Source organism: Daucus carota, chromosome 5 (genome assembly GCF_001625215.2).
Source record: "Daucus carota subsp. sativus chromosome 5, DH1 v3.0, whole genome shotgun sequence".
NCBI classification, from domain to species: domain Eukaryota; kingdom Viridiplantae; phylum Streptophyta; class Magnoliopsida; order Apiales; family Apiaceae; genus Daucus; species Daucus carota.
This window is the reverse complement of record NC_030385.2, coordinates 31,603,322-31,626,633: the sequence shown is the minus strand read 5'-3', so window position 1 is coordinate 31,626,633 and position 23,312 is coordinate 31,603,322. Positions and strand designations below refer to the sequence as shown.

The window sequence follows — 23,312 nt, the reverse complement described above, 5'->3', positions numbered from 1 at the left end:
AACGATAAGTGAAAGCTTTTTATACAGTATTAAAAAAATAAAGGTTGTTGCAAGTAAAGGTAATATTAGACCGCTATGTGGGAGTCGACAAATCCAAACATGCAAGTAAAGGTAATATTAGACCGCTATGTGGGAGTCGACAAATCCAAACATGGGAAAAGAATATAGTCTTGACATGATATTGATGAAGGAGTCGACAAATCCAAAACACGGGAAAAGAATATAGTCTTGACATGATATTGATGAATGATATCAATAAATTAACTATTATTGATGTATGTTTGTTGGTTATTCTTTTATAATATTTGTTTTGTTCATCGGACATGTTTGTTGTTGTTAATTTTTATATGATTTATTTTGTATATGGGAAAAAATTATTCATGCATTATCTGTTTGCTCCGTTCAAGCAACTTTTAAGTGAAGGCTGTTTATACAGTATTAAAAATTTACAAGCAAGAGTAGTTATAAACCACAATCTCACGAATTTAAGTTAGATGTTTTTGTGCACAATCAATCCAAAAAAATTGAAGGAAGGTGACGATATAAGAACATGATTACTTCAAAAAAAAAAACACAAATAAAATTAAGATTCGTCGGACACACACACGCACACACGCACATATCTTCAAAAATAATTGTGAATGGAAGAAGTTAGAGCTTTCCTGCATGCAAATGTCCATCAAGCACTCATAGTTCCTTTTACATAGTATGCCCATCTTCATAAAACACATCTACAACAGGTGTCACTTCAACATCTCAATTTGCAAAACCCGTTATATGCCCTGATAATAAATAAAACTCCCCTAATAGGAGGGAGCAAATTAAAGAAGGGGCAAATATTAACCACAAGGGCATGGAACAGTTGGGACACAAAACAACCTTAACCAACTTCGAACACAACATTTTCCTTACGGTTGCTCTAGCTGGGCTTGTGGGGTGAATTCAACCAGTTGCAGTTATAAAGGTAAGAGCACCTTTAGTTAGACCAGACGTGGACCATGCCAATCCGATTGCCAGTATATATCTCATTGCGTTCTTCATCATAAAAGAGAGCAGTGATGTCTTCGAGTGCATCTGCAACGGTGCTCCTCATCCTAGAAGCTTGGAATCGCTTACTTGAGCTGCAATTTTTTCCACTACACTTGCTACTGCAATTGCATTCCTCCGGCGGAAGACTGTTGGTGGCTTTTATCTTGGCCAGGCATTTTCCCGTCAGTATATTGCTGATGTTTATTGAACCAGCTGCATAAACAAAGAAAATGTCTGAGATTTATACAAGGGTAAAACAGAGCTGATTAACTTTTAAAATATATAAGAATTGTCTATTTGGAGCGGCTATTGCCTGGAGCCTATACAAATACAATCTCTGCACATGAAGCTAGAAAAGGTCTTACCCCACATTAATGACATCATATAATACCAACCATTAACATTGCACATATTGGTCAAATTGACAAGTAATCCATTCGAATGTGAACATAATAACAAAACCATACACCATGCATATTCTAATAATAACTTTTACAATCACCAAAGTGGTGCAATTACAAAAAACTTTCACCGGCCAGTTCTCATGTTAACTAGCAGCCAGTATGGAGTATTTATAGCTGTATATGGAAATTAGATTTTCTTTAATAGTTTACCATTTCCTTCTAGCAGTTGGTCTTCGGAATCAGCCTTGCAATAAGATATAATAAGATCCTGGTCACTTGTGATATATATGTTGTTAGTATTGCAATCAGGATGCCACAAAAGGTGATCCTCAAATGAAGTCACAAGCTCCCCTCGGAAGTTCCACACAGCCACTGTTCGGTTCCGAAATGTCAGGAACAATTGGTTTTCATATAAGAAGATGAACGCTGACGGAGTCATGAATTCAGTTCTGCTGACTTCGGTTAGCTCAGAATTCCGAACCTGCATTACATAATTGAAGCATTTAGAAGTAATTAACACATGAGCAGCTTTTGGAGTACGAAATAGATACATACATCTAGAATCTGTAGGTTTTCATTCTCCTGCTTGACGAGCAGCTTTTCATTGAACTGTTCAATAAAATCCACCTTTTTATTGCGATGAAGGAGATGATTGAAAGATTTAAGAACAGCTCCATCCTCAATTGAAAGAATCTTAAGGGGAACATGACCACTGGCTTTTGTGAATATCAGCAACATTATTCCTGGGCTGTTGGTCGAAAGATATGTTGAAGGTTGCATGATGCATAAATAAAGCAGAGAAAATGATCTTATGAATCACAATCATAGAGGTAACAACTATATAAAAAGTTAACAAATGTAAGAACTGATATTTTCTTAAAACAACCCCTTAATTACATTTTGTATTATATTCACAGATCTTATCGATATCTATCATTTTCTTTAGGCCCAAAATCCAGAATATGTATATAAATTATAAATGTACTTTTAAAAAAAATATATGTACATTGATTTCATAATATAAACTGGTGGGTTTCATTGTAATAGTAGAGGGTTTAGAATAAGTAACTATCTAATCCCGTGACGCAATATCCAAATTACAAGTGGATAGGCAAAAACCTCCAAAATCTTACAACTTAATCAGATGTATACCACAAGGTCTCTGAGACTGGTATAACACATGACAAGAAACTAAGCCCAAAACATATAGGAGATCCGAGGATCGACATTAATGAACTTCCAGTCATAATTTCAAGTTTCAAGTACATTGCTACAAATAGTTATGTACGATAAACTCACCTGATCTTGATTTCTTGCACGTTTTTATCAGAGATGGAGTATAACATTGTATAGTTTTTCAGGTCAAAGACCTTGTAGATGCTGATAACAAGAAAACAAAAAATTATATTTCATGATATCAAGAACCATATTTTGTAAACTATAGTAGTCATGTATTACAATATCTATATGTATGTGTGTGTGTGTGTGTGCTGGCACTCTGGAGCATACCCTCTTATATGAAGTTCTGTTGTACCCCATTATAAATATATATAATACATACGAGTAAAGTTCTATGGAGATAGGGTAGCGGGCTAGATAGTTGAGGGATGCAAAGTGTTTGTCGTAAAAGTATTGGCTGTAAATTGCATTTACATTAAACGGGTGGAAATTGCATATAACTCATATATATATATATATATATATATATATATATATATATATATATATATATATATATATATATCTGTGTGTGTGTGTGTGTGTGTGTGTGTGTGTGTGTGTGTGTATGTATATATATATATATATATATATATATATATATCGTAGTATTTTACACTCATCATACGTATTTTATAAGAGAATCCATAACAAAATCAATGATATATAGTGGTGTACTACGAAATTCCATATAAGGATCTCCATGGAATGTTGGCCTATAAGTATATAAGCAAAAAAAAAATTGTATGCTTACCTATCTTGTGCTGAATAAGTGAGTACCTTCCCGTTGACATCATCAAACTCGACAAAACCAGGCCATTTCAATGATTCGGACTCAAAAAGAGGGAAGCCAGCATCTGGTTTGCCACGTCGGATGTATCTAAATCATAAAGGATGCATATGATTAGAGAAAGAACAGAACCCCAAAAAACACTTTCGAGCAAATTAGTATGCATAATTCACGCACTCAATCCTTGTGGTTCTGCATTTCAAGGAGCTGAAGTTGTCTGATGCATAAACGGAAACAGTGATGAGGGAATCATTGTTCTTATTGTAGAACAAGCTTCGAATAACTTCATCAGGACTGACATTCATAAAACATATCCTTTCATTGGTTTCTGCATTCAGCAATTCAAATGTTACATTTTACCACTTTTACGCCAATGACATTAAACTATCATCTTATCATTATCTAATTAAATCACTACCTCGGCTAAATGCAGCACAAACACCAGACTGCACAAGAGCAAAGACAATATCCTGAGCAGAAACAATCTCAATAACTTTTGATCGCTTTTTTAGAAAGGGTAGCACCATAGAAGAATGTCCTTTCGGATCATGGGTGTCGTACTCCTCCTGATGAATAAGTAAATATACTATTATGTAAAAAAACCTATCATCACCGCTTAGTGAACAGAATTCGTTCAGTTTAGGATTAGAATTTTTACCAAAGAACATGAATATACGAATAAAGACAATTTACACATCTAGTGAGACAAATGCACAGAGGATTGCTTATGCTCAAATTAACAGTTTAATAAACATTCAATCTGAAATACCTACTGATCACAAGTTATTTTTTTATTTTAAAACACAAGAATACAGCAATAAGGAAAGATGCTTGTGTAGAGTATACATATTACATCACAATTTCAGACTGAAATAGTGCAATGCGAAGCAATACCCCATCTCTAGAAACAAAGGCAGTAGAAAGCATTTACTATCCCAACTAATCCTGTAAGTATAGGTACAAAGACTTTTTTTACACGGCAACTTTGAAATACATGCCAATTACTAAGAGATGTGAACCTTCCATTATTCCCATCCGCAGAAATATCAACACATAAATAACATCTTAAATTTCATAAACACAATTATAATCCAGCAAACAATAACACAAATGCTAAATTTCATCACATCCAATTCAAAATTAATCAAACATAAATACATGTATTGAAACAAGTTTGAGGTAAAATGAGTGAACCTGCAAATGAATATTACGAAACCTCTCCTGCGCATTACTCATACTAAAACTCCGATCGCGCTTTGAACAAATCTCCCTCCTCTGCAGCTTCTTCACACTATTCACAAACCCATCACCACCACTCCGTGGCCGCTTCTTGGCCACCACTCTGCGACCACAACACGGTCGCCGAGTCGCCGTGATTCTCCTCCCGTCCATTTCAGACCCCCAAATTAAAACCCTAAACTTTCTCTATATACACAACACACTAAAAGGGTCACAAACTAACGGAGAATTAAGCACCGCAGAGTTGTAAAGACATGATTTTGAGATGAATTAGATGCCTAATTGATAAACCCTAACTGTATTTAGGGCTTCTATGTGTGTATCCCCGGCGAAAAGGGGAGTAAAGTGCCGGAGTTAGAAAGAACTAGGAGGGTGTGTTTGGGGTCTGATTAGATTTATTTGAAATCCGAATTTGAACTGTTTTTGATTTGATTGTGATTTCGCTGCTCCCTCCCTTTTTTACAGAAAAAAAACTGCAAAATGCATATCAAAATATTCACGGGTACTTCAAATTTTTATTTTATTTTGTCGTCCCGAAAGTATAATATTAAAGGGCGTTAAAATATAGAAGTATTTCATCTAATTATAGGACATGCAGATTTGTCTCGTGGACATTAAGATGAAGATTTTGATGTAGGAAAAAATATCTTAAAAAAAAAATAAAATTTCACGATTTAATAAAGAAAAAGAGAAATGTCATTTTAAAATGTTTGCCGGCCAACCAATGATTATGAAGAGATAACCGTGAAAATTTAATCCGTAAAATTTTAATGACTTAAAAGAAAATCTAATTAAATGGCACAGAATCTGCGGAAAAAAAAGAAAACAAAGAGGAGGAAAAATATGAGAATAGAAAAAAGAACCGGGCATAGATTCATGCCATGTAAGGAAACAAAGTCATTTATAACAACACGATTGTTTTTAAAACACAAAACAAAATAATCCCAACAATTATAATACTCAATTAAAAGGAAATCTAAACAGATGATAACAAAGACATGAACACAATTTACAATAGTGTTATATATTTAACTACAAACAAGTCAAAAAACAATAAAATTATGAACTATATAATATATAATAAAGAATAACGAACAAATATTATACATATCAAATACAATATTAAAATACACGAAGATTTAAGATTTTGAACTCATACTATCATCATCAGATCAATTCTCATGATCCTTAACTGATTCAATGTAAATAGGTAAAGACATCAAATATGTCCGGAAGTCATTGACTCATACTGAATTTGACCTAACAAAACTAAAAATCATCGAATTTGAGTATATAAAATTTTTGAGCGTAAATGAGCTTTTGTTTTCCTTTGTGGTTTTGATTAGTTTTACAAAAGAAGAACATTTATTAGTTTTGAAATATTTATATTTCTACAAAAATGTTTGATAGTTAATTTAATTATTATAGAAGTGTGTGAGAATAAAATTGTAATGTTTCGATTTTTTTAGAATGATGAAGGTAAGAAGTAATAAACAGTTATATAAATATCTTTCTAAATTGATCTTACATAATGTATATAAATATAAATATATGGGTGGTGTTTGGTCTGGAGCTTCCGGGATTATAAATCAAAAATAACTTAATTAGTTGTGTCATTTTTGGGAAATTACAAAGTCAATTTTCAACTTTTAAGGTAGAATATATTAGTTCAAAATCATAATTTTTTTTATGACTTATTTTCACCACTTATATTATTGGATTCTAATTGATAGAGCAAAAAAGAAGTCAGTTGATCTAAATGATATCATACTTAATGCATAGGTGTGTTTGGTAATATAAATTCTTTATCAAGGACTTAATATTTTTTTCTAAAAAATGTATATTTTACTAATTTTTTGGTATAAATATTAAGAAGGTGCTTCATATTCATTATATGATAAAAAAAGGCAATATTTCAAAAAAGAAGGAGTGGAGTTTCATATACTTTTCTCCGTAAATAAATTCTTATTTCTGAAAATATTTGTAGCCAAACTATTACATAGCTAATAAAATAAAATAAAAATATAATAAATTTTAAAGAAGATTTGTGGATAGCAAACTCATATGAAATCAAATTTTCAAATAAATATTCTAAAAACACGGTGTTAACATATGACTAAAAATGAAATTAGACTAAAAAAATTAAATACCACTAAAACAATAAAATATTTAAAAAGATCGGTTCAGGTGCAGACTTGAACAAAATTAAATGAAATTGCAAGACCAAATAGAGAGTCGTTATACAATCCGACGTTAGCACCTTCAGCTAGACCAAACATGAAGTAAGCCAGCCTGGTTACCAGTATATAACTCATTGAGTTCTTCATCATAGCATAGTGCAGTGACATCATCTAATGCTTGTGCAACTGTGCTTGTAATTTCAGTTGCTTGGTGACTACTTGAGTTGCACCTTCGACCACTGCATGTGCATTCCTTAAGCATGCGACTGTTACCAGCATCAATCTTGGCTATAGATTTGCCCGTCAAAATACTGCTGATATTTATTGAACCTGTTGCAGAATGAACAAATGAAATGCCAAGGAATAAATATACCGTGGAGATACATTAAATAGCATACAAAATCTTCAACCGGAAAATTATGCCGAAAGTAGCCTGTAGAATTTTATAATCATGCTACAGTGCAAGAGGTTTTCGTAGCCTAAGTAAGAATAACAAATTTTGTAATTTCTAGCTCTGCAATGAAAAAGATGCCTCCATTCATTGACTGCTGCATCTTATCTCAGACAAATTAAGGCATCTTATCTCAGACAAATTAAGGTATGATGATAAGTATATCATTGCTTAAACATACGATTGAACAGTTCAAGACAACATGTCTACTATCTACCGGTACAGTCAATCGGTATACTTACTTGGGTGAAGGTTCAAGGAGCATTCTCTGTCTACCATAGTTTATATCTATCAACCAAGTCAAGCTTCGTGTTTGTGTGGTGAGTGCCACTAGACCATCAATCTCATTGGTGGGGGATTGTTGGAAAAACTTAGTATATTAGACTAAGTTGTGGATCATTATCAAACACAATTTAAGTGAAATACACTAGCTATGTTTCAGTGGTGTGTTTTGGTTAGATTGTATTCTCCTGAATATTTCCACGCTAAAAAATGAATAAAGAGGGAATGCGAACTGATGTTCCAAAGTTGACTCTTTGAGGTGACTATTAAGTTTTGTACCACATCGAGAAGAGCACAAACATATTCCTAATTTTCTCTTTTACGTAGATTATTTCATGTGGAAAAACAGGTGAAAAATCCTTTGGAGTCTATTTTTATAATTGAGCTTTGGGGCATTTTAATCCAGTCTTTGGAGTCTATCTTTATAAACTGAGCTTTTTAGGGCATTTTAATCTAAGTCGAGAAACTTATAGCCGCTCTTAAAGTTATCAGTGTCTTCAGTTCAAGTTAGCTTAGAGCATTGTCGATTTTATCAATTGTACTATATCTCATTTTATCCGAAGAGAAAGGTCTCTTAACAGACGGTAAAGAGACAGATTTCTTGAACTCGAGATTAAATCTGATCTCCGTTTGTTTTCTCAAACCTTTCTCCTCGATTCCAATTAATTTTGTAATCATATGTTTTTTACAAGAATTAATTGTTTCGTGAATTTTGATAATTATATGTTGTTAAAATATAATTATTGGTATCGTTTAAAATTGCATCAAGTACTGAGAATGAATAGATCTTTACCATTTCGTTGTTGGTCATTGGTCTCCGCCTTGCCGTAAGAAATGATAAGATCCTCGTCACTAGTGGTATATATAGTGTTGTTGAAGCTGCTATCTGCAGGATTCAAAAAATGGTGTTCCTCAAATGTAGTCACGAGCTCACCCCTGAAATTCCACATAGCTACTGTTCGATTACTGAATGTCAGGAACATATGTTTCTTGTAAAGAAAAAGGAATTCCGACTGCATGTCCTTGAATTCAGTTCCATTGACTTTAATTACAGTTGAGGTTCGAACCTGCATATCACAATTTCCAGCTTGTTGGAGTTGCTCATAAAGAGAAAAGAAACAATAGGGCAATTTATATAACAAGGACACAGAATACATACATCAAGAATTTGTAGTTTCTCATTCTCCTGCTTGAAAAGTAACTTTTCATTACACAGTGCAATTACTTCCTCCTTTCTTTCCCGATGAAGGCGATAAGTAAAGGATTTAAGAACGGATCCGTCCTCTATTGAATGAATCTTAAAACGATTTATGTTATTGCCAGATCTAGGTGGATAAATGAACAACATCATTCCTGGGCTGTTTGTCATGAAGATGTGTCAAATTAATGTCGCAGATGCACAGTTATACCACACACATTTAAAAATAGTACACTTTGGGTCTTAATTGCTAAAATATTTCCAAATTAATTATTTAAAGAAAACAAAATCTGTATAACTTATAAAAGTTAACTAAAGTTCTCATACAAGCGTTAGATACGGTAACAGAAGGTAACGATACAGATACGGTAACAGTAGGTAACAATATACACTACGAAAATATAAGGCAAAGCCGGCTGGTAAAATCGGTCAGTTACGAGAGCCTCCCACGTCATCAAAATGATATTGTCTTTGACATAATTGACCTAGCATCGGTCTCGGTCTATCTTATTTTTCATCTTTTCTATATCAGGTCGGTTTTGCTTTATTTTTTATAATGACAATAGATTGGAACAATGAAATAACATTAGTAAACTATAATTTAAAATCTCTAGGACATTCCTCACAAAAAAAATCTCTAGGACATTATTATAATGCTAGTTATATGCATATAAAACCTCACCTGAAATCAATTTCATGCAAATCTCTATTAATGATGGAGTATAGCATCGTGTAGTTGCTTAGGTCAAAGACCCTGTAGATGCTGAGAAAAAAGAAGCCAGAAAGTGTATTATTTCAAGATTAAGAATCATGCTTTTCAAAGAATAACCTTAATTCTTTTCATAGAATAAACAAAAAATGGTAGTAATCTTACCTTTCTTCGACAGAAAAAGTGACTGCATTTGAATCCAAATCATCAAAGTCGACAAAACCAGGCCGTTTCAGTGACAAGGATTCAAATAGGGTGAAGCCAGCATTTGGTTGAGCACGTCGAATGTATCTGTCACCATATATATAAGGGCATTGCATGAGTAAATTCAAAATTTAGAAACCACAAAATACACACTGAAATACAAGTAATTCACGCACTCAATTCCTGTGCTTCTGCATTTGAAGGAGCTGAAATTGTCTGATTCAGAAATTGAGACGGTGATGATCGAATCATCGCATTTATTGTAAAATATGTCTTGAATAATTTCACCCGAAACATTCAGAAAGCATAACCTTTGATTAGTTCCTGCATCAATGTATCAAGAGTTTACAACCAATATTTCCATATGAGAAACTGTTCTTCCAGCAAGTATCCCCTCTAAGAAAATAGATTACCTCGACTAAATGCAACACAAACACCAGACTCCACACGAGCAAAGACAACTCCGCGTGCAGATAATATCTCAACAACTTTTGACCGTTCTCTCATAAACGGTAGCACTATGGCGGACTGTCTCTCTGGAACTTGAGTATCATATTCAGCCTGCAATAATTTGAACACGGCAGATGGGGTGGATTTCACATAAAGAATAACGCAAAGGATTTTTTTGGGGGTAGAATTAGAATAAATAATTCATTATATAATTATTTGATATAACTATAACATAAAATATAAAGATCTATGTTCTCCACAAGTCGATTACTTAACAATTATTGGATAGTAACCTCCCAAATGCATAGCAGACTCCAAGTACAGAATATGTAAAAATTATAGTTCCAAATTGAAGAATTTCTTTCTTCGTGTTATTATATAAAATATATACTCTTACTTTAGTTTTTGAAGCACAGAATATTAGTTAATTCATTAATACCGATTTGTTTGATATCCACTAATATGCAAGTCCACCCCGAAATTAAAAACCACCGGTAGTCTATTAAATTAACAAAGAAACATTTTAATTGACATTTCATATTCAATATATCAGTCTAGAATAACTAATATCAGAATATAGAAATATGACAAACTTAGTCTCAATTTAGTATATAAAATTGGTGATATTTTTAATTTATCCAGGAAAAGATTATAGAACTTTGTTATCTTGATAATGGTGGACCCCTGCATATAAAACCACCACACCAATCAAAATCTCCCAAACATATAAAATTCCGCGCTTAGCAGGTGCCCAAGGGCAGACAAACCCTTAATTCATTTATCATGACACAAATATATAGATACACATATCTTTCATGAGTAAATCACTTGATCAAAAAAAAAGATACTAACCCACTACAAATTATGAACATAGTTCAATATTACTAGTTTTTTTTTTCAATTGTTCATCAAAATAGTAACAAAATCTTAATAGCTTCATTCCCTTCATATATTGAACACATCGCACTAGTATTGTGTCAGATTTATATCAACAATCATCTAATAAAACAAAAATGGGTTTGTCTAGTGTGTGCCCATGGGCACATGCTAAGCGCGGAATTTGATATGTTTGGGAGGTTTTGATTGGTGTGGTTGTTGTATTTGCAGGAGGGTCCACCATTATTAAAATATGAGAGCCAATCAAAATCTCTCAATCTTCTAAAATTCCGCGCTTAGCATGTGCCCATGGGCACACACCAGAAAAACCGAACAAAAATTTATAATATTATCATATAAAAGTATGAACACACACAAAAAGGCGCATATGTCACATAAATTATAATCAAACATAACGATATCTTATAATTTGATCACATAAAAAAATAACACACACATATACATAGAGATGTATATATAGATATGTTATATATATGTATATATATATATCATAGAAGCTTACACTTCTATCATAACAATCACACATATAGGAAATAAAAATGATGTGATGATGTTGTGAAATCAATCATACCTGTAAAAAATTGCTTTTAAATCTTTCATGTGTACTAGCTATTCTAAAACATCGATTAAAACCAATTTCTCTCCTGACAAGTATTTGAATAATGGAGCCTGTCTTCATTATAATTCTCTCAAATGATTGAGAATGACAATACTAAGTTATGATACACTATGTACATTATATATTGAGTGTATGTGCACAAAATGACAAACTCTCTTTTTTGGTTGGGAAATCTTGATGGACCCACAAATAAATTTTAGTGGGGTCATAAGTTGGGAATCCATAACCGATCCCGAAATAAATTTTATTGGGGCCATAATAAACTAACAAAAAATTAAGAAATAATAATATTTTAAATATAAAGAAACAAACAATGAAATATAACAAGAATAAGAAAAATATCTGATAGACACAAGTAAAACTAAGTTAAACAACCTTCTAGATTTTGAAAATGATCAAAATCAACCACACACACATAATATTTTGAAGAACCTAAACCAAGCTAATGAACTACAATTTAATGGCCAAGGGTTACTCATTATGAGAATAAACTACAGGAGAACTTGTAAATTATAAATGAGAACGGATTGAGTTTTATCAAAAATAAAGTTTGGGCTCAGAATTGAGTGGGGCACATCCTCCACTACCACGAGTGTAGTTCCGTCCTTGTACAAGATAATTACAAATGATGATGTTTAGTATTAATGTGGGTGGAAGAATGATATGTAGTCCACATTGTTCAAAAAGTATGTGTAGCTGTAGTTCTTTTATGGAAAATAGACTAAACAACATTTTATGGTCTATATTTTAATCTTTCACATACTCATGGATAAGTGTTGAAGATAGTCATGGCGACTAATTTTTTTTAATGCATAACATGCTCTGACAAACTACGGTTAAGAGTAGTCAATCAACTTTATTTGAGTCATGAATTGGATAATAAACCAAATTCAAAGTCCCAATAATATATGTACATATCATATTCATTTTTCCTAGAACGGTCTGAACAAAGAATAAATGTTTTTTAAGTTCAATAAATTCTAGTATAAAACAATATATTTATAGTATATTTTATCTAGATATGACTTGGTATCCATTGCTTACGAATTTGCTAATGTTTGTAAACAACCATAATATTATATTATAGAGGGATGAGTCGTGAGTAGTTGCTCGTAAATATAGACATACATAGATTTAGGTTTCTTTCATATTACTTTATTTTTGTTGATGCACAAATATTTTCATATTTGGACTATTGCACTTGTATATATCAATTTATTACAGTGTATTTGTTGTTGCACTAATTTAGGATTTTTAATTAATTATTTTATCTTTCTTTTTTACTTGAAATTATGTTACAGAGTTTTAGAATAACGGATTATATCTCAAACTTGCGTTCAAAATCAAGTTAAGACGTAGATGAGGGAAGAGGTGTATTTATAGTGCTACCAAGAGACAATCTTCGATTCATTTTAAGTTTTCTTGGAGGTCAAATTTCGTCTTCTGATATAGGAGTTAGTTTCATTATAGGATAATAATTTTTGAAATCCACCCTTTTGTAGAATCATATTACATTTCTTAATTAAACATTTTATTAGCTAATTAATTACCCAAGAATTTAATAATAAATTAGGGATTCACGGGCCTAATTAATCAATATTCGAACCAATAATCGTATTTAATTATAGCATCTATTATGTCATATAGGATATTTTTAGCCCATATCAACTTCGCCCAACTTATGGGAAATTTCTCGAAATTTGCACGGAAGTTTTCTTGTCTTTTAATATGTATATTCTTTCCTTGATTTTTTAAAGAGGGATAATGATTCATTCTTTTCGAAAGTAGCGCTTTTTTGATAGTTTCCTCTTTTCTACTCAAATTTGTTCCCGCTCAACATGAAAACCTAACTGAAAAAGGGATCCCCGGTCGGATTTCAAGGGGCCCTTTTCCTTTTACGCTACTCAACACGGAACCTGAAGGCTAGGTGTAAGGTCCCTCGATTTTCTCCTATATAAAAAAAAAGAAATCTTTATAGCTCATCCTAAATTAAATCATGACCAGGGTGCACTTGCCCGGTCGTTTTTTGCTCATACTAACTATAGTCTTCTAGGTGGTGTGTGTGTGTGTATATATAGGTATTGGATCAAACAAAAATTTTGTAAGTTACAAACTTACAAAAAAATAATTTGAATTTTTTTTATTCTCGCAACCTGTTATTCTTAGTTATCGAAAGTATTTATATTGAAAATTATTGAAAAAACATCACAATTTTAAAAATAACACATAGATAAATCGTGCATTCAACACATTTGTAATTGGAGTTTAACATTGAGTGCAGAACATTAATTATCATGTTGAATATATTTATACAGATACTTAAATTATACCCCTGGAGTTTGGGTAGGGTCTAGAAAGATAAATATTGGTTATATAATACGTTTAAATTAGTTTTTACATTGAAATTTTAGTTTATGTAATTCTTCAACACAATTTTAATCGATATTCAACAACATATCTTAAAAAATGTTTGAACTTGAGTTATATATATGTGTTAAAAAAAAATTTGTAAGTTGGTAACCTATATATATTAGCTTTTCTGGTTGGCTTTTGGGGAATAGATGCTTTGGTTGGGCCTTTGTTTCTTTCATTTTGTAGCTTCTGCTCGGCTTAAGAAACAAATAGACTCCCATCCCATTTTCTGTTGCAGAATTTGCAGAGACTGTTCCAGATCCTTCTAAAGGCTTTCTTGTTCATTGTTGTGCTCGGCTTTTTTATCAAGCTCATATAAGAATCTTTAACATTTTAGTCCTTTTTTCTTCTATACGTGGAAGGAGGGGAGCTCATTTTTACATCTCTGGGTTCTCAAGCACTCTCCCCTCATTCTTCCAAATTTTTCTTAAAAAGAAACAGAAGGTGTATATTTTATAATAATTTCAAAATACATCGAAGAAATGCATACAAAACTTGTGCTCGAAGGATTTAAGTACACGAAAATATCTTGGAATCCATGTATGCGTTAATAATGACACAAGTGGAGGGCCAAAACATTAATAAACCAAAAGATAATCTGGATATTGTTAGAAAAGGAGCCCACCTGGCCAAAACCAAGTCACACAAAGACCATATGCATATAATCACATCTTCAAAACAAGAACACGAACCAACACTTCTTGATTTGCGACAAAAATGGCAGTTATTCATGGCCGTTACTTTCCCTCCAATTTTTCAGCAAAACTAAGCAACTACAAAAGAAAAACACCCAAACAATCACCTCTGCCAACTTTCATATCTACTAATCCATCAGACATCAACCCTTTTCACCTGAGAGATCTTTACAGCCAATGCAACCGTTCTCCCCACCGTTTCCCACTTCGAGATTCCGAAAACCAGGTTGAGCCTGTTGAGGTTAATAAGCTCAGCATTGCTCTTTCCAACAGTACTGTTGTGGTTTCTGTTTTTACTAGACCAGAGCTTGATCTGCCAGGGGAGCTGGAGGGTTTGGAAGGGGTTGAAGAGGGTGGAGATTGGTTTCGAAAACTGATGCCTTTGTCACCTGCGAATGGACGGTTGGTGGGGTTTGGCCGGGCTGTTTCAGATTTTTGTCTGACTGCTTCTATCTATGATGTTATGGTAATATCTAAACCTAAACTGATTGTATAGTTCTTTTAATTGTGGGATTACTTTTAATTAAAGTGTTTGATTGAGCGCGATGATTAGATTGTGGTTTCGGGTTTTAAGTAGAGAGGAAAGCAGGTGATAAGGAAGCAAATTGAGTGAATTTTTGCTCTTATATGTGTTCTTGACTTGTCTGATTTTAATAGGGGAAATTAGCTTTGAATAGGGTAAAATTACCAAAAGTTGTTTCACTTCATTAACTTTCCTTTCCTGTCCTTTGATTCCTGATATAAGGAGTGAGAGTTAGAGTTTGTTGCATATAGTAATTTATATATGATCTCGGTTGTCAGGTTCTTCCAGCCCTGCAAGGAAGAGGAATTGGGAGGAAGATACTTCAGAAGATAATAAGGTTTGTCAGAAATCAATTTCTGTACTTCCGTGTGGTACAATTGCTTCACAATATTTATTGTGCTATAGCGAGTTAGATGTAACTGGTGCTTCATTCTATGATATTAGATGGTAATGTCTATTGTAGTTTAAGCAGTTTCTTTGAAATGGTTGGTTTTGCCATCCAGAAAGGGCTTGCGGCTCATCTTTTTGGTTCCTTGACTTCTCTTTTGGTGTAATCATTTGTTAACTTCGAAGTTCATATTACTAATTAAAAAGAAAAAAAAAGTTTTTTTTGTAAAGATATGTTAGTTGCTGTATAATTTTGTTGTCCACTCTTGAATTAATTCGTGTTTTGACACATATGACGTATTTACTAGCGACAATCTAATAATCTAATTGTAGGCTGTGCGGCAGAATTTTCAGTCCCTTTTTTCTTAAAATTTCCGGTCATCCATTGTCCATGGCGTAACTCTCTTACCACTCTATTTTTTCTTCGCAGATCACTGACCAACAGAGGCATATATGATATTGCTGCCCTCTGCTCTGAAGAAGAGAGGTAACCTCCTAATTTATGAGACACTGTCTAGTAATCGGTATTCTGCTTAATTTTTTCTCTCATAATCTTAGGAACACGTGCAACTCGATCTGGTGTTATATCTTTTATATCATAAAACTTAAGAGATTTTAACAAAGTTGGTACTTTCTTTATCCGACCACAAGCGTGCCATCGGAATAAATTGCCAAAACAAGTGAAAGCCTATATAGTTAGTTACTTAGTTTTATTGTGAATTTATTCATGAAAACGGCCCATCTAAACTACTTTAAAGTTTCAGCATAATGCCAATCTTGAGTAAAAGCATAATATAATTTTGGTAACACCTGTACTGGTAATAGTTACAACAAGCATTCAAGACCTCAAGCATCACTTAACTCTGCCTTTGGAAAATCATTTCTTTATAGATATAGCTCTTTTTTTCTTGTTGATCATCATCTTTATATTTGACTTACTATAATACTGCTAGCACTTTTATGTGGTCATGCACTGGGTCAGGATGCTAGAGTATAAAGCAACAAGTTAGATAGTGTTGTGGATGGATTCTGCTGATACATCAGCTTATATTATATCTGTGTAGCCGCCATAAGAAATTTCATGGTAAATTGTTATTATCCTACAATAATCTCAGGCAATTCTTCAAGGCATGTGGATTTGAAAATGACATAATGGGTTCTACCACGATGATGTATACCAGAACCAGTTCTACTTCTGAGGCCAAACAGATGGTTCAGCGTGCTGGTAGAAAATCGCTCTTATTGCCACCAGATCGAAAGCCCTTTCAATCATGATATAATCTTATAAACCTGCTATTATAAGGTCCACTGATTTCACTGAAATTTGTGTAGAAATTCAGGGCTCTTCAGAAACTTTCTTACTAAATAAATTTCTTTAAATTTGGGGTTATTTTCAACAGTGAAATAAACAAAATATCTGATAGATTGAAGAAGAGACTAGGAAGGGACTGTTAGAAGAAAATAATGATGGCCTGTCTGGCTGTCTCAGTAATTTTTCATCACCTTCAGGACATTTTACCCTATCTTTGTACTGTAAACTTTTGACTCATTTAGATTCATTTCCCCCTTTATGAGTCATGGGCAGGAAAATAGTTGAAGATAAGTCCAAGAATATATATAACACCCTGGTATCAAGGTAAAGTAGCCTTCTGATTGATGTAAAGCATCTTCACTTTATCTTTAATCTCTAATCAACTTTACTGAAACACCAACAAGCTTTGGACTTTTCTTTTCAACACCTAAAACTTTGTGTGATGGGAAAAATCTGGGTTGAGATCTGCTTAATATCCGCAAGGGGGCTGAGGCGTACCTCAGCTCTTTGGAAGCTTCAATGGTTTGCTGTTGGATGGATTGATCCGAATAATAAATACTGTACAAAGATTGATGCATCAGGGAATGCAAATCCTGTTTGGAAGACTAAGTTTTCTATATTAGTCGACAGCTCGGAGTCCAATTTTAATGAGTGCGCCCTCTCTGTTGAAGTGTACAGCCGGGAACCGATATTCCTTAGAGAAAGGCTCCAGGGAACAGCAGCTATTGTTTTGAAAGAATTTCTAGACAAATACTCTAAGAATTCCGAGGTTTCGAAGCCAGTTGAAGAAGTTGGGAGCTTTCAGTTGCGGAAAAGGAATTCCAATAAACCTCAAGGGTTTGTTGATGTATCAATTCGAATTTCAGAGAAAGAAGAAGAATTGAATTCTTACCCAGGCATGTAAATCTGGTTACCACTTGGATCTAATTTCTCATGATTTCTAGTTTTTTCATTTTTTTTATATATAGATCATTTCTCTTCTGTTTTTAACATAAGCATTAGTAAGGGACTTATTCTAAGCTTAGAACCCCACATGTTAAGATCTTGCAGGTGATGGGGAAGGATTTAGACTTCATGATCGCAGAAACAGCAATGCCATGGCTAATCCATATGGACCAGCACAATCGTACCCACCAAAGTTGCCCTTGGCCCCGTCATCTCAACAACCAGAGAATGAATCACAAATAAATGTGCCTTACAAGCATCCAATGTCATTTCCTACAAACTATTCCAATTCTTCTGCAGGAGGTCCAAGCTACCAATCATCAGCAGGACCTAGCTATCAACCACAGGTAACTCCAAGACCACCACCTTCAGCAGTAGGACCTGGCTATCAACCACCAAAAACTCCTCCACCTCCACCTCCGCCATCCAATGTTGGTTATATTTCAACATTTAATCCAAGAACGGATAATTTGCCTCCGAGTTACATAAACATGCCTTCATCTGGAGCAGCCCCTGGACATAACAGCCGCCCTGGTTTGGGACTGGGGTTGGGTGCTGGAGCATTAGCAGCTGGCGCGGTCATATTTGGAGATGATTTTATGTCAGGATATGATCTGCCGAGTGCGAGTTTCAACATATCTACTGATCTTCCATTCTGAGAGAGGGCTACTTTATTTTTATGCATATCAGTGTTTGTCCCATAATAAATGTTACTTTGTGATGACAGTCTGAAAACTGGGAAGTTTGTTTTGTTTTATTTTTTACTCCGGCAATGTAATAAGTAAATTGACGAGTGTGGCATCGGTCATCAGTTTTCAGATGATCCTTTGCAGTAGCTTCAAATATATCCCATGGACACTGTGTTAAGTTTATCACTGCTCCCTCCATCCCAAATTAGATGAGGTAGTTGATTTTGGGCATGCAATTTAAGGTGCATTGACCGTCTAGTTAAGTATTTAAAAAAAAAAAAAAAAATCTTTAGTATATTTATTTATTTTCATTTGTAAAAGTAAAATTTAGAAAGTAAGTTATGTAGTTATACGAACAATTCATCTTAAATTATGTGTCCAAAATCAACGAGGTCATCTAATTTGGGATGATGGGAGTAATTTAGAAGCCATCCTTTAAGTTGTATACGTATGAGTTGCCTTGTGAACAGCATGGTGTTAGGTACGCATGGTGTTGCCGGGGAGGCCTTAAATCTAAGTGACTCTCCGTATTTGATATGCGAGCCTGGACATTTTCAAGATTTTGTCCGGACCTAGTTGGCCGGTCTCAGAATGGTCTTGCTAGTACTGGAGCAGCAGGGGGGGTTTTGCTTGCAGCTGTGCAAATTGGAAAGATCCGCGGTGCCACTGTCATTGCAGTTGCTAGGTACTGGTTTAGTTCATGTAGCTTTTTTAGCATTTGCAATATCTTCTGATAAAACCATTGAACTGCATTAGAGCATTTTTTTTCAATTTTTTTTTTTTTTTAATTTGGGGGAATTGAATAGTTGCACCTATTAAAATCAACTGGTGCTGAATTCGTAGTGGACTTGAACTCTGTTCTGGCATGCAATGTACCAGCCTTACCTGTAACGAATTTATTTATATTCGAATTACCAAGTATAACTAATTTATTTTCCTTATTGTGGAAGATCAACCTTGGTTTTGCCACCCTCAGGGAGAGAAATGCTATGGGAAGGTGATGATTGTCTTCGATGACCCGCAGGTCGCCCACTCTAAGCTTTAATCTACTCTTGAATCTTGATGCCTACGATCTCAGTGTTGTTGGGCTGCCAAAAACAATTTCCAGCACTAAATATGCTGAAGAACTTTATATTGGATGATGTTATCTATATTGTATAGACAATGTGTGCATAATGAAATGGTGAAAGTTGAAACTGAACAAGAAATCAAGAGAAATATCAAAACTCTTGTATTGCTATGTGGTATTGTGTTTGATTATTACAAATAAAATAGCAGAACATATGTCCTAAATGTTGGAAATACTGATTATTATAGCAACATAGAGGCAGTTATATATCATATTAAACAAGCCAAGGCCAAGCAAGTTGAAACACATGCATATCAGTGACTGTAAGAATAGAGAAAGGAAAGAAGTTGTACCAGTAGCCATAGCTTGAGCCAACAACATGTACAACAAAAAAATCACAAGAACAGCTGAGTCGTCAGGCCTTATACGAAGACCTGACTGCTCTTGAAGAGATTATTGCCCCCACCTGCTGCACTGGGGATGCTTGCAACACCTCCTCCAGGATAAAACAGCTCAGAACTTTGGTTAAGCAGCACCTCCAAAGCTCAACAACGACTGGCTCCTCACTCGCCGGGAAACCACGAACTGACTTGTGTATGGGAGAGGGAGAGAGAGCAGAGAGGTAAGTGAGGAAGAGAATGTAAGGTGTAGTGTGTATACAATCAGCTGCTTAGGCCTCTATTTATAGGAGATGCTAAGTGTAACTGATACACCTCCATTTAATATCGAATAAAAACCGTCCAATTAATTAAATAAATCAAAAACTTATGATTTTATACATTAAAACCCACATTGAACCAGTCGTTTTGATATATATATATATATAATTAATTTATATCAGTTACATGTCCAGATTCAGTGTATCTGACTTGGCTTTGACTCGGCCCATAAGAATCGAACCCAGTCCAAGAGAGCCCAACAGAGGCACTAACCCAGCCCAACTGATTAAATAATTTAATTAAATTAAATCAAAACCGAAATAAAATTCCCCGCCCAGGTCGCCTCGCGTACGCGAGACGCCGAGACATTCTCCCAAATCGTCCTTCGACCCGACCCGAGTCGTGACGTGCCGAGACGGCGGCGGCGGCGCGTGGGCTCGTGAGAACACCATGCACCATAGCACACCTTAGTAGTTATGCACTACCCATGTGTGTTATACTATATAAAGCCAACACCCACTTTATTTCTTTCTATGTGGGACAAACAACACATTCTCAAAACAAGCTCTTTCAAACTACTAACTTCAACTTCATTTCTCTTATGGATTTCATTAAAAAAATTCTTAAACTCATACATGAAAGTTTAAGTCCCGATATCTAGAACCAACTTCCAATCATTAGATTATGAAATTAACAACAAGAACATAATAAAATTATGAACTTAATAACTCCATTTTCTAACACTAAAAAACTTGCTCCTTATGTTTACTAAGACTACAGTGGATAAAAGTACCAGTAATATAATGATCTAAGCTTGCCTCCTTTCGTTGTTACTCTCAGCTTTTTTGCAAGGCTTGAAGTATTCAACCATTAAGAGCATTCATCAAGAATTACTAGGGACGGGTATCAGGTCACTTCGTGACTCCTCGAACCCGTTCCAATCCTAATTTTTTATTAAATTTTCTCCGATCCACGTTCCATACCAGAAAAAATCTCATGACATTCCTAAGAAACAAGCATGCAGAATAAGTGATATAGTATAACATTTTCGGCATCTTTTTAGAATGGTGAGCGTTAATCACAGTGAATTATGAGGACGATAGGTAGTATAATGAAACTGGAAGATGTAGTTGCAGGATTAATAGGCAGGGATTCTTGATATAAATTATTATGACAATACAATTAAAGAAACTTAAGCTCAGTTCTTTGCACAGAATACTAATTGGCGACTTGTAAAAATATTTTACATATAATAAAAAATATAAAATTTCTTACATGTGTTTTGTAACATATTATGTATATATATAATATTACAACATAAACATGACATATGAATAATCCGACAGCCACCGCGATCACTCACGTGCTTAATAACAAGCTAGAGTTTCCGTTTTGTAACGGTGTTGATGATTTATTGATCGTGTCCTTGGGTAATGGCGAAATTTATAATGGAAGCATTGCTCGAAAATCAGCAACATCATTCATCAAAATTGCTCGAGAGGGTGTTTCAGACATGGTAATGTTACTTTACCCTTGTTACTTTGTTACGATTAGTCGTAGAAATTTAAATATCCACGCACATTTACGTCATCACTAATATTGTGCTTAGTATTACTCTCTCTGTTAACACGGTTTCTAATAAATGAATACTTGACCTAATCTGAATCACATAAAAAGAGTTAGGAGGTATTAAATAAGTAGTTTATAAATGTGTGGTTGTAATAATCTTAAATATATGTTATAAATGGAAGATTCATTTTTTTGGGACATCTAAGAAGGAACGTGGTTCACATGAATACGAAAAAGTCTTATGATTGTTTATTATGTGTGTAGGTTGATCAAGCTGTGTCAATGGTATTCAGGGAGGCTAAAACCGGTGATGATTATGTCCGTATACAAGCGAATGGTAGTGTTGCATCGGTAGATCAAATGTTGAGACAAAAGAATTTAGAATCAGCATTGTTCGAAGGCAAGAAATTGGTGGAAATTACTAACTTGGATAAACTGGAATCAATTTCTGGAGAATTGATCAAGGAGCATGAAAGGAGAAAGACTGGCATTTTGTCTGCAGTGGTGTTAAAGCAGGCGGCTGGGGGATCACCCAGAACTTCATCTGTGAGATCATCATCAACATTATCTTCTGAATAACGTGTCGACTAATATTCAAGATTCTTATATTTATATTTAATGCGTGACTATATTTGAGTCGAGTTCGTTCTGAGTGTGATATCTCCCGTTATTATTCTATATAGGAGTAATTCAGTGAATTCAAGAGTTTATTATATTTTTTAGTTCTGAGTCTTTTTTTTTTTTTTTTTGCCAAGTAGTTCTGAGTCTTTAAAATATTATGCCAGACTCTGTTATTAGTCTTTATTTTAAACTGATATACTTTTGCTCCATCAGAAGCAGTGAGATCACTTTACCAGCATTCCCATTACAAGTTAGGGTTATGCATTTTTTATAAACTCAACACAATTTAAGTCAAAGGAGGCGGGTGACAACGTGCAAGTGCAACTCGTACAAGTCAAATATGGTGGATGCTAAGAGATAATATTATTAATGATATAATAATTTTTAGACATGTTAGAGCATCTCCAACGGCATTCGCTATAATCGTTGGCTAAATTGGATCTGTAAAACATTATGCAAAATTTACTGAACCTGTAAGATATTTGCTTCAATGGTATTGGCTATTTTGGTTGCCTATAATTTAAACATAGTATGTTTTTAATATTTTAAATTGTTAAAGTAGAATATATCAGTTCAATATGGTAATAAATGATGTACAATTTTCTTACAGATTTTCCTACAGACCTGTAGAGGTTCGACAAATTTAGCCATCCATAGGAGGTTGGCTAAATTTATAGAAAACGGCTGAACATGGTTGGAGTTGAGTTTTTGAAGCTGTTGGCTAAATTTTTTTATTTTAAGTATGCCAACTCACTTTTTAG

The 23,312-nt window shown here is 34.0% G+C and overlaps 5 protein-coding genes across 6 annotated transcripts; 3 read left to right on the top strand and 2 right to left on the bottom strand.

Annotated features, from left to right (window-relative positions):
• Positions 1–635: 635 nt before the first annotated feature.
• On the bottom strand, positions 636–5,110 carry LOC108219686 (uncharacterized). The gene is made up of 8 exons (XM_017393184.2): positions 4,636–5,110; positions 3,860–4,007; positions 3,619–3,769; positions 3,406–3,531; positions 2,733–2,813; positions 1,989–2,181; positions 1,644–1,914; positions 636–1,242 (listed from the first exon to the last, which is right to left on the bottom strand). The coding sequence occupies exons 1-8, from the start codon at positions 4,831–4,833 to the stop codon at positions 977–979; spliced, it is 1,434 nt and encodes a 477-aa protein (XP_017248673.1). The 5' UTR covers positions 4,834–5,110; the 3' UTR covers positions 636–976.
• A 1,832-nt stretch (positions 5,111–6,942) lies between these two features.
• On the bottom strand, positions 6,943–11,730 carry LOC108221574 (uncharacterized). The gene is made up of 8 exons (XM_017395442.1): positions 11,623–11,730; positions 10,118–10,265; positions 9,881–10,028; positions 9,666–9,791; positions 9,474–9,554; positions 8,753–8,951; positions 8,381–8,660; positions 6,943–7,193 (listed from the first exon to the last, which is right to left on the bottom strand). Exons 1-8 carry the CDS (start codon positions 11,728–11,730, stop codon positions 6,943–6,945), a joined length of 1,341 nt encoding a protein of 446 aa, XP_017250931.1.
• A 2,932-nt stretch (positions 11,731–14,662) lies between these two features.
• LOC108224015 (GCN5-related N-acetyltransferase 3, chloroplastic) lies at positions 14,663–16,963 on the top strand. Its single transcript, XM_017398534.2, has 4 exons — positions 14,663–15,243; positions 15,579–15,637; positions 16,118–16,174; positions 16,803–16,963. The coding sequence occupies exons 1-4, from the start codon at positions 14,800–14,802 to the stop codon at positions 16,960–16,962; spliced, it is 720 nt and encodes a 239-aa protein (XP_017254023.1). The 5' UTR covers positions 14,663–14,799; the 3' UTR covers position 16,963.
• A 478-nt stretch (positions 16,964–17,441) lies between these two features.
• On the top strand, positions 17,442–18,816 carry LOC108224014 (protein EARLY FLOWERING 5). Of its 2 annotated transcripts, none has more exons than XM_017398533.2 (2): positions 17,442–17,895; positions 18,050–18,816. In XM_017398533.2, the coding sequence occupies exons 1-2, from the start codon at positions 17,442–17,444 to the stop codon at positions 18,601–18,603; spliced, it is 1,008 nt and encodes a 335-aa protein (XP_017254022.1). In that variant the 3' UTR covers positions 18,604–18,816. The 2 variants fall into 2 exon arrangements, with proteins under 2 accessions (XP_017254022.1, XP_017254021.1); XM_017398532.2 differs by having other exon boundaries at positions 18,041–18,816.
• Positions 18,817–21,691: 2,875 nt separating this feature from the next.
• On the top strand, positions 21,692–22,800 carry LOC108222605 (patatin-like protein 6). Its single transcript, XM_017396501.2, has 2 exons — positions 21,692–21,877; positions 22,195–22,800. The coding sequence occupies exons 1-2, from the start codon at positions 21,692–21,694 to the stop codon at positions 22,507–22,509; spliced, it is 501 nt and encodes a 166-aa protein (XP_017251990.1). The 3' UTR covers positions 22,510–22,800.
• The last annotated feature ends 512 nt before the right edge of the window (positions 22,801–23,312 follow it).